General features: G+C 43.3%; 1 protein-coding gene across 1 annotated transcript; it reads right to left on the reverse strand.

Moving 5' to 3' along the window:
* Positions 1–4,309: 4,309 nt before the first annotated feature.
* On the reverse strand, positions 4,310–9,645 carry ACOD1 (aconitate decarboxylase 1). Its single transcript, XM_027116052.1, has 4 exons — positions 9,471–9,645; positions 8,606–8,695; positions 6,978–7,183; positions 4,310–6,063 (listed from the first exon to the last, which is right to left on the reverse strand). Exons 1-4 carry the CDS (start codon positions 9,546–9,548, stop codon positions 5,118–5,120), a joined length of 1,320 nt encoding a protein of 439 aa, XP_026971853.1. The 5' UTR covers positions 9,549–9,645; the 3' UTR covers positions 4,310–5,117.
* Between the last annotated feature and the right edge of the window lie 7,442 nt (positions 9,646–17,087).

Below are 17,087 nucleotides of genomic sequence, written 5' to 3' on the forward strand. Positions count from 1 at the left end.
CCCCATGAGTTCTTTTGGCATGCACCCGAATATGTGCCTGGTCTTGGGGGTCCCCCAGATATATGCTAGAGCACCAGGGGTCCCCAGAGTGGGCAAAGGTATGCCTGGAGACTGAGGCACTTTGGCTCAAGGTCATGAGTATGTGCTGAGGATGCAGAAATACAGAGAGGGAACTGGAATAAACCTCTCTCTGTGAGCTAGAGCCTTTGTCTGAGTCTCATGGTGGATTTTCTCCTTGGCCGTCTGGCCTGATCCATGTGGAGGACTCATTTGCCTACACACAGGGCCTATCACACTAACAGTGGGCTGAGCTGCATCCTTCATTGTTGTACCCAAGGGAAAGGAAGGGAAGAAACAAGCATTTGCCACAATGCCTAGACATCAGATCAGAGCTGCCGGAGTCCCATCTTGGGCTTTCTCAGGATAGAATAGCTCACAAGCTGTCCTTGCTCCCCAGCCTCGTGGAAGGAAGAGATGCTAGCTCAGCTTTAACTCTCTCATTCCATCCAAAGTCTCCACCAGCACTGTGGCCCTAGCTTTTTGAAAGGAATCATCTAGAAAAGAACGTGGGGAGCCAATCTCTCTCTCTCTCTCTCTCCTCTATCATTTGTATGTGGTAAGATGGGGTGGGTGGTGTGCAGGGTTGTCAGTGAAGAGGACCCTTGAGCTCTCTCTACAGACCCATAGCCCCCCATATTTTCTCCTGCCTTCAGTTAACTCAGTGGGCATAATAGCCAATATCAAGGTCACCTTGAGTGCTGTTGTCCCCCTCAGGAGAGACTGTCTTCCCCAACACCTGCTGTTGGTCCGAAGCAAGCTTTGGGGGTGTTACAAGTTAAACTGAGGCTTAAGGTTTTTTTTAAAGAGTTTAGTTGAGCACAAATCGATTTGAATCATGCAGTACCCAATCTAGCAGGTAGAAAGGGGATCTAAAGAGCTGTGCAAAATGAAAGACTTTTATAGGCAGAAGGGAGTGGAAACAAGGAAGCTACACTAGGCAAAACAAAGAAACAAACAAACAACAAATTGGTTATTGCAAGGTTCCTTTCCTTAGGGGATGGCAGGGGTCTATCAGGCAGATTACCTAACTAGTGCTGATCAGAGATTCCTGATTTGCTGGTTCAAGATTCCATTTTTGGAAGAGCCAAAAGTGTAATTCAGTTAGTCTCAATTTGGTGGATATGGGCTTAGCATAACTCTATTTGGGATTTGTTGTCTTGTTTATAACAGGGGTTATCTGAGGATATTATTAATGGCCCTCAGATCTTGACCCTAGAAACTTCTGAAATGTATCAAGATAGGATAATTAAATTTAATCTCAAGGTCACGGTAGAAACCACCTCTTCTATCTCCTCTTTTATCAACCTTGTTCAAATTTATAAGTGTTACCATGATGTGTCCTATGGAACAATATAATCCATGTAATACAGAGCCAGCAGTAAAAAATTCTACCCATTTCTAAGTAGTGCTTCTGCTACATTCTATATATTTTGATATGTGGTATTTTTGTTATTGGTTAGTTCTAAATGTTTTATAATTTTCTCTGTAATTTCTTTTGTGACCCAAGAGTTATTTAGAGGAATGTTTATTACTGAGCACTTCAGGCTTTTCTAATTGTCTTTTTAATTTTGATTTTTAACTTGATTACATTGTGATTACAGAAAATGATCTGGATGATCCAGTGCTTTGAAAAGTTGAGACTTGCTTTATGCCTAAGTATATGGTCAATTTTTGTAAATGTTCTGTGAGATTTTTAAATTATTGTGAATTCTCTAGTTTTTGAGTACAGAGTCCTCTATATGTCCATTAGATAAGACATGTTGATTGTGTTTAAATCTTATATAGTCTATTTATTTTTGGTTTCCTTGAAATATAAATTACTAAGAGAGAAATGTTAAAATTCTCTCACTATAGTGTTGGATTTATCTGTTTCTCCTTGCAGTTTAATAGTATTTAGATGCATGGAAGTTTAGAATTATTTTAGTTACCTAGTGACTTGAATTTTTAATTATTATCTCTTTTCTAATAATTCTTTTTTGTTTAATATTAACATTTATTTATTCTAGCTTTCTTTTGTTAATATTCCATCCACATTTCCCCTGTATTTTTTGCTTTCAACTTTTCTACATCCTTGTGTGTCTTGAATAAAGTATATAACTGGATTTTAAAAATGCCTTCTAGGGACTTCCCTGGCTGTCCAGTGGTTAAATCTCCAATCTTCCAATACAGCAGGTGTGGGTTCAATCCCTGGTTGGGAGACTAATATCCCACATGCTGCATGGCAAGACCAAAAAAAAAAAAAAAAAAAAAATCCTTCTAATAACACCAGAAATAGGAACAAAAATTTTTTTAAAAAAATAGCAAAATGGACTTAAACAAAATTTAAAACTTCTGTTCTTCAAAAGAGACCATTAGGGCTTCCCTGGTCCACCTGCCGAGGCAGGGGACACAGGTTTGTGCCCCGGTCCGGGAAGATCCCACATGCCGCGGAGCAGCTGGGCCCGTGAGCCATGGCCGCTGAGCCTGTGCGTCCGGAGCCTGTGCTCCGCAACGGGAGAGGCCACGACAGTGAGAGGCCCGCGTACTGCAAAAAAAAAAAACAAAAAACAAAAAAGAGAGAGAGAGAGACCATTAAAATCACAGCAAGACAAGCCACAGACTAGGAGAAAATATTTGCAAAAGAGATATCTGTTCAAGAACTTATGGCCAGAATATAAAATGAACTCATACAACTCAATAAGAAGACAACCTAATCATAATAATAGGCAAAAATGGGCAAGAGTTAGTCATTAGGGAAATGCAAATTAAAACCAAAATGAGATACCATTATACACACACTTGACTGGCTAAAATTATAAAGACTGATAATTCCAAAGGTTGGTGAGGATAAGAAGAAACTGGAACCATTGTACATTGCTGGTGGAAATGTAACATGATAGAACTACTTTATAGAAAACAGGTTTTACTAAAGTTAAACATGTACTTACCAAATGACTCAGCATTCCCATTCCTAGGAATCAACCCGAGAGATCCATGGAAAGACATGTTTGTGTGTGTTTATAGAAGCATTATTCATAATAGCCCCAAACTGGAAACAATCCGGCCGCTCTTTAACTAATTAATGGGTAAACAAATGTGGTATATCCATACAATGGAATGCTACTTAGCAATGAAAGGGAATAAAGTACTGATACATATGTGGAAAAATCTTAAAACTATTATGCTAAGTGAAAGAGCCAGACACATAAGACTATATATTGTATGATTCCATTTATATGAAATGTTGGAAAAGACAAAACTATAGAGATAGAAAGCAGATCATTGGCTGCTGAGGGCTGGAGATTGGGAATTGATTGCAAACAGGCCTGAGGAATGTTTGGAAGTGATAGAAGTATTCTAAAACTGGATTTCAGTGATATTTGCACAACTCTATACATTTACTAAAACTCATAAAATGTAAAATGGATGAATTAATGATATGTACAGTAGGTGTTAATAAAACAAACATTTAAAAATGTGTTCATAGTCTTTGTGTTTTTTAACTGGAGCATTTAGTTCATTTACTCTCTTCATAATTATATATATATATTTGGATTTTTCCTATCATTTTTAAAATTTATTTATTTTTAAATAAATTTATTTATTTAATTAATTTATTATTTTTTGGCTGTGTTTGGTCTTTGCTGCTGCGTGCGGGCTCCCTCTAGTTGTGGCAAGTGGGGCCCACTCTTCATTGCAGTGCGCAGGCTTCTCATTGCAGTGGCTTCTCTTGTGGAGCACGGGCTCTAGGCGCGTGGGCCTCAGTAGTTGTGACACATAGGCTCAGTAGTCGTGGCTCGCAGGCTCTAGAGCACAGGCTCAGCAGCCGTGGTGCATGGGCTTAGTTGTTCTGCGGCATGTGGGATATTCCTGGACCAGGGATCGAACCCATGTCCCCTGCATTGGCAGGTGGATTCTTAACCACTGAGCAACCAGGGAAGTCCCTCCTATCATTTTATATTGTGCTTTCTGTCCTGCCTTTTCTATATTTCTTTTCCCCCTCCTTTCTTACCTTTCTTTGGATTATTTTTTTTCCTAATTCCATATTTCTCTCTCTATTAACCTGAAGTGATACGTTCCACTGCTGTTTTATAAGTCACCCTAGAAATGTCAACATACATACTTACAAATCAAAGTCTAGAGTTAATAGTGTTGCCCTTTTCTTGAACAACATGAGGAATTTAGAATACATTAACTATAATAACTCCCTGCTTATATATATATATATATATATATAAAATATGTATTTAATGCTAATGTTGCAGTTTTTAACCCCACAAGACATTTTTATTACTTTATACAGTTTAATATATATCTGACTACCCACATATATACTATGTTTTGGCTGTCATTCTTTATTACATCTCAGACTCTACATCCATGATATTTGTCTCAAAAATTTTTTTGTAATGAAAGGTGATCTATTGTAGTGATTAAGAGCATGACTTCTAGAGCCAAACTGCTTTATTTTTTAGACTGTTTTTAATTTATGCTTTAAAGATAGAGAAACTTAAGTAGAGGGTTATCCAGAACCATGGCCAGGGTCACATCTAGTCAATGGCAGAGGCAGGATTTGAACCCATGAAGACCTTATTTTAAACCCAGTGGCATCCCCTCCATTGTGAAGGGCTTCTGATAAGCCATAGTGTAAGAAGTCCATCGGTGGCACAACAGACCAGAGCCCTTCTTCTGTCAGCAAGTTGTATGCAGAAGTTCAAATCCCTCTCAAGCCTTGAGGCTCTTGAAGTTCATAAATAACTCCTCTGAAAAGATTAAGCAAATCACAGGTGACCTGAATTTCAGCCTTATGAATGCTTATAAAATAAATTTCTCTGTGTTTCTTGCACCATTATCTTGCTATAGGTAACTGGAACTGTCTTGCAAAATTTACAGGACAAGACTTCTTCCATGTATATCCAGTTCTGTGTCTGGACTCTCTTCAGCATGCTGCATTTATTCCCAGGCAGACCAAGAACAGACCCTTGCTCTGTAAAGCAAAGCATTGAATTTTCCCCAATATAAAGTCATTTAGATGTTGTTAAGCCTCAGGAGAGGTTGCATGATGGAACTGTTAAATGCTAGAGAGATTTTGAAACTATCTCTGGTGGAGAGGGTTCTTTCAGAAGTGCGGTTAACACAGAGCAGTCTTCCAGGTCTTCTAGGTTTTCTACTATCTCTATAAGCCTTTCTACAGTGTGGCAGGACAGCATCCTGCAGGCATTGGCTCTGAACTTTTCCTGTAGGTCTTTCTGGCTCAGAGGCTTCCTCCAGTGACCGTAGAAGGTATCAGAGCGCTCTGTGAAGATGGCTCCATCCTTGAGGGCAACACTTATCTCGCAGTAGAGGGTGTTGAAATTTGGTAGGTTGTCCTGAGGGTGCTCCAGCTCTACCTTACCGAGCAGCTCTCTTACCCGTGGCCTGTTGACCTGGTGTTTGTGGAATGATGAGGCAGTGATGGCACCATCCAGCAGCATGGCGCAGACCACGTACTGGAAGGAGTGTCGGGCCTCAGGCTCCGAGTCTGGGAAGGGCCTGTTCACATACTGGACATCTGGAATTCTAAGCACAATTCTCTCCATGTGGTCAGTGGGAAGCAGGGCTCTGTCTCTTACAAGCTGTTTTCTCACAGATGCAGCTGCGTCTGCCACCCAGTGCGTGGCCAGATGGGCAGGGAAAAGCTTGAAGGCCACATCCTGCTGGTCCAGCAGCCAAGTGTGTGAATCTACATCTGGAAGGATTTTGGGGGCATAGTTGGCATAGAAGGCCCCAAACCCTGACTCCATGTCCAAGACCTGTTTGTTTCCCTGGAGACCCAGCATTGCCAGAAAAGCAGCTTCTAGCCCATGCCTGGCGGCATTGCCGACGTGAAGAGGCTTGGTCTGAGTGGCGGCATTCGCCATGGGTGCCCCAGCATGAGAAACAGCAATAGCCAGGGCCTCTTGGCACTCTGTCATGCTGAGCCCCAAAAACTTAGATGCCGCAGCAGCACTACCCAAAGTTCCCACCACTGAGGGGGGATGGAATCTGAAAAACAAAAAACACAAGAGTTGGAGACTTACAAACCTCAGCCCCCAGGGGGCAGTATAGCACAGTGGTCAGGAGCTTAGCTAATGGAGCAGCCCTAATGCCTAGGTTCAAATCTCAGCTCTTCCTCTTATTAGCTGTGTGAGTTTTGGAAAAGTTATTCGACTTCTCTGTATCTGTTTTCTCTTATATAAAATGGTCATAATAATAGTATCTACTTCATAGGGTTTTGTGAGTTTTGAACGAATTCGCATGATTACAACAGTGCCCGACATAGTAAATTATTTATAAATGGTACTTCTGCAATTATTGCCAAAAGGCAAAAGTTGTTGAGTGCTGAAAGCCTGTGTAAATAACTGTAACAATTGAGGGCCTTGTAGAAACCGTGAAAGTTCACTCAGTATTCCGATTTATTCCTCCCCCAGCAGGCTGGACCGCGGGGCAAAATAAATATTCGATTGAACCATATGATACAGTTAGCGTTTGACCATTTTTGATCTGTGGATTGAGCAGTCGGGTTTAGGATATTCTGAATGTTCCCATTAGTCTGAAGGACCCTAGCAAATACCAAAGTAGACTCCGCTTTGAGATGAGATGAGGGATATTCAGAGTACCCACAGAGGCCAGAATGACATGATCATCCTGGGGTGGGAGGCTCCAATTTAGTGCATGGTCCTCGTTGCTTGATAGGCTCTCTAAACCCAGAGGAGACTTTTCACTAGTACTTCTGAGGTCACACCTTTGTATATGGATGTACAGTTTGATATGTGACTGGTTGAGTTGACTTATCTGCCAGCACTAACGTCAACATCTTCAACTGAGCCAACCTCTATGTCAGAAAGATCTACAGAGATAACGACTAACAGATGAAGGGGAATGTGGCCGCCTCACGATGAGGCACAGTTTCTCCATACCTCTTTGGTATGTCCTTGGCTTCCTTGGAGAAATGCATTAATCGGCCTTGCACTTCAATACCAACGTTGAAAGCCAGCAGCAGGTCAAGGCCAGAACACTTTGGACTTGGAGGCAGGGCTTCTGACAAAGCCATGAGGCCAGGAAGGACAGCTCCAGAAGGGTGGGTGGCAGGGTACCACGTGTCATCAAAATCCATTGAGTGAACCTATGTGAACAGAAACATAAACAACAACCAAAACCTAAATGCATTTCCCCGAATGCAATGACTTTTGGACCAGTCAGGGTTTAGTTCAATAATAACCTTGTTTGATGTGAGATTTTAGATCTGATTCTCTGAAAATTAAACCTATGAACTGGCTGCGATTCTTTTTTTTTTTTTTTTTTTGCGGTACACGGGCCTCTCACTGTTGTGGCCTCTCCCGTTGCGGAGCACAGGCTCCGGACGCGCAGGCTCAGCGGCCACGGCTCACAGGCCCAGCCGCTCCGCGGCATGTGGGATCCTCCCGGACCGGGGCACAAACCCGCGTCCCCTGCATTGGCAGGCGGACTCCCAACCACTGCGCCACCAGGGAAGCCCTGGCTGCGATTCTTAATCACATGACTTGGCACTAGACAGGCTGTCCTCTGTCCAGATCAGGTGCGACCTTGGGAGCAGCTAGTGAACCGCAGGGAGCTTGGCTCTTACTCAGGTGCCACAGCCCTTGGAAAGATCTTTATCTACCTTACAAACAAAGCTGTAGAATTAGGTGGCTGTTCCTCCCTCCCTCCCTCTTCCACCTTTCAAACAAGTCACATGAAAAGTTTAATGTCATTTATTCCACATCAGGCCATATTTTTTGAACCCTTTTATTATAAATAATTTCAAACTTATGGAGAAGTTGCAAGAACTCTTGAACCCAGTTTAACTATTAAGCTATATTTTAAAATCATTTGGTTTCTCCTTATACGAAATAGTAATAACCAGAAGTTCATTTAAAGATAGATTTTTGTCTACTAGTTGTGGCTGGTGCCTTTCCCACCGCCTACTTACTGGATGCTTACTTCGGGATGCACCATTAGGTTTGACTTTCAATATTCTGAACTACTGTCCCATAAACCATAAAAATATCTCAGAAATCCCAACAGATTCATGTCCAAATTATATCTTTTAGACTGCCCGTGACACACAGAAAAAGCATAAAAATTGTCAGATGAGAAGTGCTGATTTTCGGTTCAGAAAATGTAGACACCTTATGGCCATTGTTTCTTTCTCAATAAGTATCTGTTGAATGAATGAATGAATGAAAGGCTGGTTACTGGATAGAAGCTGATACTGCCCACCACAGAAAGAACTGACAAGGAACTGAGTCTGGATATTTAGTTTAGAGTTGAGATACCTTAGGGGCATTTTTATCTAAATACATCCATCTTATTTCCTCTACTTCACAATTTGTTTGAAAAGCATCAATTCACTGTAAAAACGTGAAAACTGAAATTACTACAAGGAGAGAGGGCAGGCCACTTCACTTCTCTGAACTTCAGTGATCTCATCAGTAAGATGTGGAAACTGGGCAATTTCTGAGATATTTTCTGGCCCTGAAATTGTTCTGATTGTTGAACAGTTACAAAGACATGGAAATCTCCTTACAGCCACACCGTTAACGAAAGCAGCATATGTTGGTGGTAGCCTGAAGTCTGGCTGGCCCCAAACAGTGCTGGATACGTTGGAACTATAGATCTGAAACAAAAGAGTATCAGTCAGTGACACAGAGTGTGAACCCAACATGCCAAGTCACTATTTCAAGAGTTGTTCTTCATGTTTAGAAGCATTACTTTAATACTTCTTATTGAGCCCTTTGTGCTAGACTGAAGCCCTAGTCATTGGATTTCTTTCTTCCTTGTAGAAGAATATATAACTTTTTCTGTGGAAGGGAGAGGAGAAGCTGTTGCTCAGTCCCAGACCGTGATCCATAAGTGCACCAAGGAATGAAGTCTGAATTTACTCTGATTTACTCCTTGAGGATAAATACTAGGAAAGGTGGACTCATCGTCTATAGACCAGGCATATTCTTTGGAGAGTGGATGCTACATCTCTCACGTAATCACCTACTCTCTGCTCAGGGTGCTGGCCCAGGCTTTTCTCCAGAGAGTCTTGAAGTCTTTGCATGAACAAATGGGCTGGGGCTATGGCCGCTAAGACTCTCAGGTAAAAATGTGCTTTCAGTCAGACTAGTAATCAACTTTGAGATTTTGCTAGCCTTAAGATTAAGACTGGTCTTAAGATAGTGACTTAGTAAAGGATGTGGGTGAATATTAAGACTCAGGTAATAAAGCATAGAAAAGCATAAAACTATATACAACGATGCTGTATACACAAAGCACTATCTCTAAAATGAAGAGTAGGGCAGTAGAACACAAACGCACGTCCCTGGGCGCGCTTCTGGGTACACCTCACAAAAAGGCGCATGTGCACACTTGGTTTTTAGCTCCAAAGTAGACATTGAGCTTCTTACTTTACTGTATTCCCTGGCTTTTTGGAACACTTCTGTACTGGTTCCCAGGAACCCAACACCCAGGGTATCCAGAATCATCCTCTTGCTCCTCTGGATAACGCGATCTGTCAGGTGTCCCACTTTCAAGCCATGGATCACTTTGGCAAAGCTTTCTGTGACAGACTTTAAAGGGAAGAGTGTTAGAACAATGCTTCACTCACTCTGTATTCACACACTTCCTTTCTACATGAGAACCGGAGGTACTTTTACGTAAAGACTTTATACTCCACTATAGGAAACGCAGTTGGTTAAATTAAGTTCAGTTCCTAAAAAATGATGTGTACTGGGCTTCCCTGGTGGTGCAGTGGTTGAGAATCTGCCTGCTAATGCAGGGGACACGGGTTCGAGCCCTGGTCTGGGAGGATCCCACATGCCGCGGAGCAACTAGGCCCGTGAGCCACAACTACTGAGCCTGCACGTCTGGAGCCTGTGCTGTGCAACAAGAGGCCGCCATAGTGAGAGGCCTGCGCACCGCGATGAAGAGTGGCCCCCCGCTTGCCACAACTGGAGAAAGCCCTCGCACAGAAACGAAGACGCAACACAGCAAAGATAAAAAAATTAATTAATTAAAATTAACTGACCAAGGTCATGCAACAAATAAGTCACAAATCCTTCCCAAAACTTAAAAAAAAAAAAAAAATGATGTGTACTGAACACATGTGTGAGGCAGAGGGATGTGGAAATGAGCAATAGCCAGTTTCTGTCCTCAGTCCAGTGGAGGACACAGAGTAGCAAGCAGATAATGTGTGCTTGGGTGGTGGGCTCTGGTGGAGGCACGCAGAGGCTCAGAGGGGGAGCAGGGGAGGGACGTCTCGCCCACCATGTGGGCACGCCTGGGCGTGGAGCTGGCACTGGTAGACATGTGCCAGGTGTTGAGCCAAATGTTTTAAATACAGTGTCTACTTAATACTCACTGGTCTCTAGGTATGTATCGTGAGTTTCTTTCTGCAGGTGAGGAGACCAAGACCCAGAAAGGTGAAGTCCCCAAGTCACATAGCTGTAACTTAGTCTGGACACAAACCCCTGTAGGTCTAACTCCAAAATCGATGCATCTAGCTCTTAAGCCCCCATTTCCTGAGGAACACATACATCAGAAACCTGGATTTCTTGCTGAGAATGAACATTTCTGGTTCTCCATCCCACACCTCCAGAATTAGACCCTTCTCAGAACCAGAACATTTGGAAGCTTAGTACAGGGTTCTAGGTTTCCATTAAGCTCTCTAGGTGATCCCTAAGTGATTCCTAAGATAGCTGTAGTGCTGTCATGTCCAATGTGGTAGCTACTCTCCACATCTGGTGATGGAGCGCTACATGTGACTAGTCCAAACTGAGACGTGTCATCAGAGGAGAATAAACACTGGGTTTTGAAGACTTAGTAGGAAAACAAAGGAATATAAAGCATTTCATTAATAATTTTAAAATATTAATTACATGCTGAAATTGATAATATTTGGGGTATATTGGTTAAATAAAATATATGATTAAAATTCATTTCATCAGTTTCTTCTTTTTTTTTTTTTTGCGGTACGCGGGCCTCTCACTGTTGCAGCCTCTCCCGTTGTGGAGCACAGGCTCCGGACGCACAGGCTCAGCGGCCATGGCTCACGGGCCCAGCCGCTCCGCGGCATGTGGGATCTTCCCGGACCGGGGCACGAACCCGTGTCCCCTGCATCGGCAGGTGGACTCTCAACCACTGCGCCACCAGGGAAGCCCCAGGGAAGCCCCATCAGTTTCTTCTTACTTTTTTACAATATGGCTACTGGAAACTTTAAAATTACACTCGAGAACCACTGCCTGCTCTTTCTGTTGGTGGAGACTTGCTGGAGGAGTAGATACCTGAGCTGCTTATGAAAACTTCTGGGAGTCAGCCAGGCGAAGGTGCTGAGAATGAAGATGGAGGTTAAAGGCAGAGGTAGCAGCATGGGCTGGGCCTTGGGGGTGTTGGTGCGAGGCGGTGCCGTGAACTGGGCAAACTCCAGCCGCAGGGCTGCCCGCAAGGGGCAGAGATGACAGGGAGAATGGATTTGCAGGCCAGGGCCCAATGGTGAAAGTGATATTATGCCAAAGACTGTGACGTCATCAGGGAGCCATAGTAGTGCTGTCTTAAGAGAGGAAGAGGCGTGATCACAACTGTGTTTTGCAAAGATCTCTGTAGGTACTCATGTAGAGAATGGATGGGGAGGGGTAGACAGGGCAGGTAAGAGACCGACGCCACAGGTTCTGGATGGGGAAATGGCAGTGCCATTTGCCGTGAGAGGTAACACAGAAAGAGGAGCAGACTTCTGGGCAACGATGCTGGGCTCATCGTGAGCTTGTTGAATGTGACGTGCGTGTGGTCATCCTAATCGAGAAGACCTTGTGTTTCTACCCACAAACCAGATAAAGAGCATGTCTGTTACGTAGTTAAAAACACCCTTTCATGTTTCACTATATGCCTAGCACTTGGTACCACTTAGTAAATGTTAGGTCGCTTCCCTTCCCTGCTCTGATTATTGCATCATTATACAACTTCTTTGTCTCTGTGAACATCAGATAACTCATTTTAAAGGGTGAGCTATAGGATGGGGGTGGGGGCTTGTTGGATAGAGGATCTGGGGTGTCTGGGGCTCTCTGACGCTAAGCTCAGTGCAAGAGCAGAGGTGCAAAGATAGAACCAGTTCCCAGCTGAAAGTCCTTCAACCTGGCCACCGACTTGTCGACTTGTCCTATATTTTCAACCCCTAGGCTGTCAAGCCAGGGAAACCTTGCCATTTGCGAAACAATGGGTTGCTTTTTATGTCTCTGAAGCTTTGCTAGAACAATGAGAGGGGGCTGACGTGGGAGGAAGCAGGAGAGGAGATGGCTGGAACAGAGAAAGGGGTGTGGGATTCAAGTTTCAGGTTAGGGTGGAGAATAACAGTAACTTGGATTTTCATGTGGCTAGAAATCTGGGTAAACATTTTAGGGACAGAGAAGGGAAGGAGGGAAAAGAACTGGCTTGATGATTTGCCAACTAAAACTTAGAGATTCAAGCACTGGTTGGGTCCTTTCTTATAAGCAAAACTACCTGTTTTTGACCTCTCTTCCCATCCCCACAGTTCCCACAGTGGAGGCAATTAATGATGGACTATTCATCTCTTCAGGGTTAGATCTGACCTGGGAGTGCCTTCTGGGGCAACGTGTATGCCTGGGGAGCATGTATTTGCAGGGCGCCACCATGGAGCGCGAGAGGTGATTGGGGCATCCATCCACACGATCCCACGGTGCTAGTGACTTCTGAAAGTAGGGCCCCAATGGACCCCCTGACAAGTCCTGCACACCACCCCATGTGCCAAAGAGCAAACAGCCTCCTTCTGGCCCCTGAGGAAGGGAACAGTAGGAAATAAGCCTGCAGCTGCTCAGCTGTCTTTAGCCTTGTGCCCATCTATTTCTAAAATATCTTTTTGGTCTTCTTGATTTTCTCCTGGCATTTACATCTGTTCTTAGTAAAATACTATGATTAATGTATAAATTAAGGTGAAATATGCAGTTATTTAATAAATATTTCAGGAGTTCTTGTTATGTGTCTGCCCTGTGCTAAGCACTCTAGAATACCAAACCAGATGTTATGGCTCCCACCACAAAAGGCTTATCTTCCCCAGGGGACTAAGGACAGTAGACAGATAATTAGAAAAGCAATCTGACAATGCCATAATGGATACATGCCAAACGAGAAGGTGAAAATCCTATGAACTTACAATGATTCATTTTCTTCCTGATTTTATACCAGAGAATTATGTCTATTCTTGGTAAAACATTGATAAAAAACAAGATGCAGTTAATTAGACCACCCAGAGGCTATGAGAAATATTAAAATCACATTTTTAAAGTAGAAGCAGGTAGCTCTTAAAAGGAGAGGGCAACTGAGGAAATCGAGAAGAAAAGGAAAGCTAGAAAAACCAATTTAAATAAGCCACATAAAAGGAAACAATACCTTGAGCATCATGTTGTTCTAAAGAGGAGGTCTGTCTCAGGAGTGAATTGGGGAGAAATTTGGTGGCTGTCTGTCTTTATACTTCTCTCTTCTCTCAAATTCACTCTCTTTCACTTTGTTTTAACTTGAAAATTTCCACCATTTCAACACCTCCCAGCTAAACTTACTTCAACTTCCTCTTCCATGAGTTGTTTAACTTACCAGTAAACTAAATAAATAAACCTAAGAAGCACAGGAGCGATGATCATATGATTCCTCACAGATATAAGAAAAGTACATTGATGGCAAAACTAGGCTTGCATCTTGTGGGCTTCCCTGGTGGCGCAGTGGTTAAGAATCCGCCTGCCAATGCAGGGGACATAGGTTCAAGCCCTGGTCCAGGAAGATTCCCACATGACGCGGAGCAGCTAAGCTCGAGCGCCACAACTACTGAGCCTGTGCTCTAGAACCCGCGAGCCACAACTACTGAAGCCTGTGCACCTAGAGCCTGTGCTCCACAACAAGAGAAGCCACCCCCATGAGAAGCCCGCACACCGCAACGAAGAGTCGCCCCCGCTCACCGCAGCTAGAGAAAGCCGGCGTGCAGCAACAAAGACCCAACACAGCCAAAAATAAAGTAAATAAAACAAATAAATTTTAAAAAACAAAAACAAAAAAACTAGGCTTGCATCTTGTGCCTAGACGCCATATGTCAAAATCAGAAAAATATTCACACTCTTTTATCTAGGTATTCTACTTCTAAAAATTTATCCTAAGGAAATAGACATGGATTTATGGGGAAAAATTAGCAAATGAAATAAAATAAAATTCATAGACTTACTTACAATATTAAAAATTGGAAAAAATCAAATGCCCCCCCAATAGTGGCTTGGTTAAGTAAAATACGGCATGTACGGTATTTAAGGTACACTCTCATTTTTCCCTTCCATTTCACATCTGCTAGTCACCATTGTCAAGGGACAAAAGTACCAGAAGTTCCTGGTAGCTTGCGATTGAGAACTTAGAAGGGCATTGGGCATTAATCACACTTCTTCTCAGGTGTTCCTTGATTTGTTCCTGAACTGCATTTTTTCAGTATATGCAGATCTGTGGTTGCTGGTCCTCTGCCGGGCTTCTGGGATCTATTGCCTGCCACCCTGCTGTTGCCCAAGTGGGCTTCAACACAGCTTGTCCAAGCCTTTTTGTTTATAATCAGTCACTGTGGGTTGGCTAGTCTGAAGGCAGCTCTGGTCCTCTAGGGAACTGTGATTGCCCTTGGGCTGTCTAGTCCTGGCCAACTGGTTTGTACTTACAGTGGGTACCAACAATCAGGTTATTTAAAATTTGAGCTTGTTGTTCCAGGTGTAGTGGCGGAATTCTTCTTTGAGGGGGGATTGTATTTTAATTTGAGAGGAAGTCTCCAGGAGCCTTGTGGCTCTACCCCCATCCTGTTACAGAAGGGAGAGTTTGAGATAAAGAGAAACCAAATGGCTCTGCATAAAAATGCAAAAGGATGTCTTTCTTGTGGTCAGACAGTACCTCTAGGAGAAGAGGTTAGATGGTTTGCTTCTCTTGGTTGGAGCCTGTGAAGAAAGAGTCTGGGGCTCTGGAGACAGGGTCAAGGGTAGGGTCAGTGGGAATCCCCATGGATTGTTGGGGGTGATACCCTGGTTATAAGTCAGAACTACACACAGGTGAGGGGTGAGGCTGGAGGTGGGGAGGTGGTCGGTGGGGACCCCCATGTGGAAGGACTTAGGCAGACAGATTTAAGGAGCAGTGGAATCAAATATCTACTTTGAACTTTTTCTTTACAATATAATAATTGTTTGTCATCCTCAGGAAAGTTTGTTACATACTACAACCTAGTGTCAGCCATGCTTTGGGGAGTGAAGGCAGGGCGGTTGTTTGTGCATAAAGAAGGCTGGGGGTATCAGTCAGAGGGAGAAGTGACCAGCAGCAGACTGGGGGTGGAGGTACTTTTTGGTTATCCTAAGTAGTAGAAAAGTCAAAAGAAGGGGGTCTGATTGTACCTAGTTGAATGATACAAGAAAGAGGGACTTGAAAGGATGACACTGGGGGATGTTTGGATTCTCTTCTTAAGCCAACTGTGGCCTGAGGCGGGCTTCCCAACCATGGTCCAGATTGGGGAAACCCAGAGCCAGGCTCAGTATTGGCACCCACATTGGTTGTGGGCAACAGGGTACCATTTCAGACAATCTGTTTTAGATCAGTGGACTCCAAACCCAGGTTCCAGTGGACGGGTGAATTTCTGTATCCAAAAGTAAAATGACTATTTGGGAATAGGGAGCAAGTTGGGTATTTGGGGCCATTTGGATAGACTCCAGCAAGTAAGAACAATCGTACTATAAGATTTTGTGATTTATTGCTAGATCGTTTACATAAATTGGTGTTAAGAGTAATCTCATTGAGTTGAAAGGAAACAGACATCTAGTTTGAAAAACACTCAAAATAGAACTCTCTAAGAATTATCTCAGTTGGGAGTTCTGGAGTTTTCAGCTTACTTAGATATTTAGAGACTCCTAAGACCACTTCTACATGAAAGTGAAGAATGGGCTATGCTGGCTTCAACCATCTCACCATGGAAAAACTTTATAAAGTGATGATGAACTTCATCAACTCTGATGAGCTTTGATGGAAGTGCTGTCATGTAGCGTCTCTGGGCTCTCACTTTTTGTCACTATTGAATTCGAAGACGCTTTAGTTCAATTATTTGCTTGCTTAATTACTTCGTACTTTTATGGAACTGTGACCAATTTAAAGACTAAAGGCCTCTGTAATTAGAATCACTTTCTAACTATCTAGGGGCTTAAATGATAAATTGTAGATTGACCGACACCTCTCTAATCAAAAACAATTGATGGCTTCCAGTTGCCTCCTTGCTCCTAGCTCTAAGTAGAAGCCAGATTATTTTTAAAAGCAAATTTGATCTTCCATCACTGTCTGGAGGGGAAGCAGTGTAGAGAGCAGCCCCATGAAGGCCCACGTGGGGCGGAACTGAAACCTCCTGCTAATGGTGGGTTTGGGTGAGCATCTTTCCATAGCAAGCCCAGTCTTCAGAGACCTGGCTGGCAACTTAACTGCAACCTCCTGAGAGACCCAAAGCTATGCCTCGCAGCTAAGCTGCTCCAGGAATCCTGACCCTCGGAAACTGTTAAGATGATAAAGGTTTGTTCTTTTAAGGGGAAAAGTCTTGAGGGTAATTTGTTACACAGTAATAGACAATACAAACTCCAACCTGTTAATATGCCTTACACGGGACCTTAGGATCGGACCTGAGTTCTCTCTTCATTCTCACATTGGGCCACCCAAGGGGCCAAGATCTTCATGCCTTAGGGACCTTTGTACCAGTGATTCCCTCCTACTTCCTGTGTCTTCTCCCCACATCATACTCCTTTCTTCTCCCCTCACCCCACAACTTTCTTCTCCTCATCTTCCATCTAAGTCAGTGGTTCTTAGCCGGAGATGAGTTGTCCCCCAAGGGACATTTGGCAATGTCTGGAGACATTCACCAAGTCGTGGCATCTAGTGGGTAGGGCCCAGGGATGCTGCTACACATCCTACGATGTGGAGAACAGCCCCCTACAACAACAAATTGATTGGTCCAAAATGTTAATGGTATCGAAGTT

The sequence above is a fragment of the Aethalodelphis obliquidens genome, unplaced genomic scaffold, assembly GCF_003676395.1.
Source record: "Aethalodelphis obliquidens isolate GAN/ISIS:26980383/991018 unplaced genomic scaffold, ASM367639v1 scaffold15, whole genome shotgun sequence".
NCBI classification, from domain to species: Eukaryota; Metazoa; Chordata; class Mammalia; order Artiodactyla; family Delphinidae; genus Aethalodelphis; species Aethalodelphis obliquidens.

Excerpts from the sequence above, each read along its gene's own strand:
- ACOD1 (XM_027116052.1), bottom strand. The coding sequence starts at position 9,548 with ATGATTCTGGATACCCTGGGTGTTGGGTTCCTGGGAACCAGTACAGAA. Across the intron at positions 8,696-9,470 it reads AAGCCAGGGAATACAGTAAA|ATCTATAGTTCCAACGTATC; the intron begins GTAAGAAGCTCA and ends CTTTTGTTTCAG. Across the intron at positions 6,064-6,977 it reads GCCAAGGACATACCAAAGAG|ATTCCATCCCCCCTCAGTGG; the intron begins GTATGGAGAAAC and ends TTTGTTTTTCAG.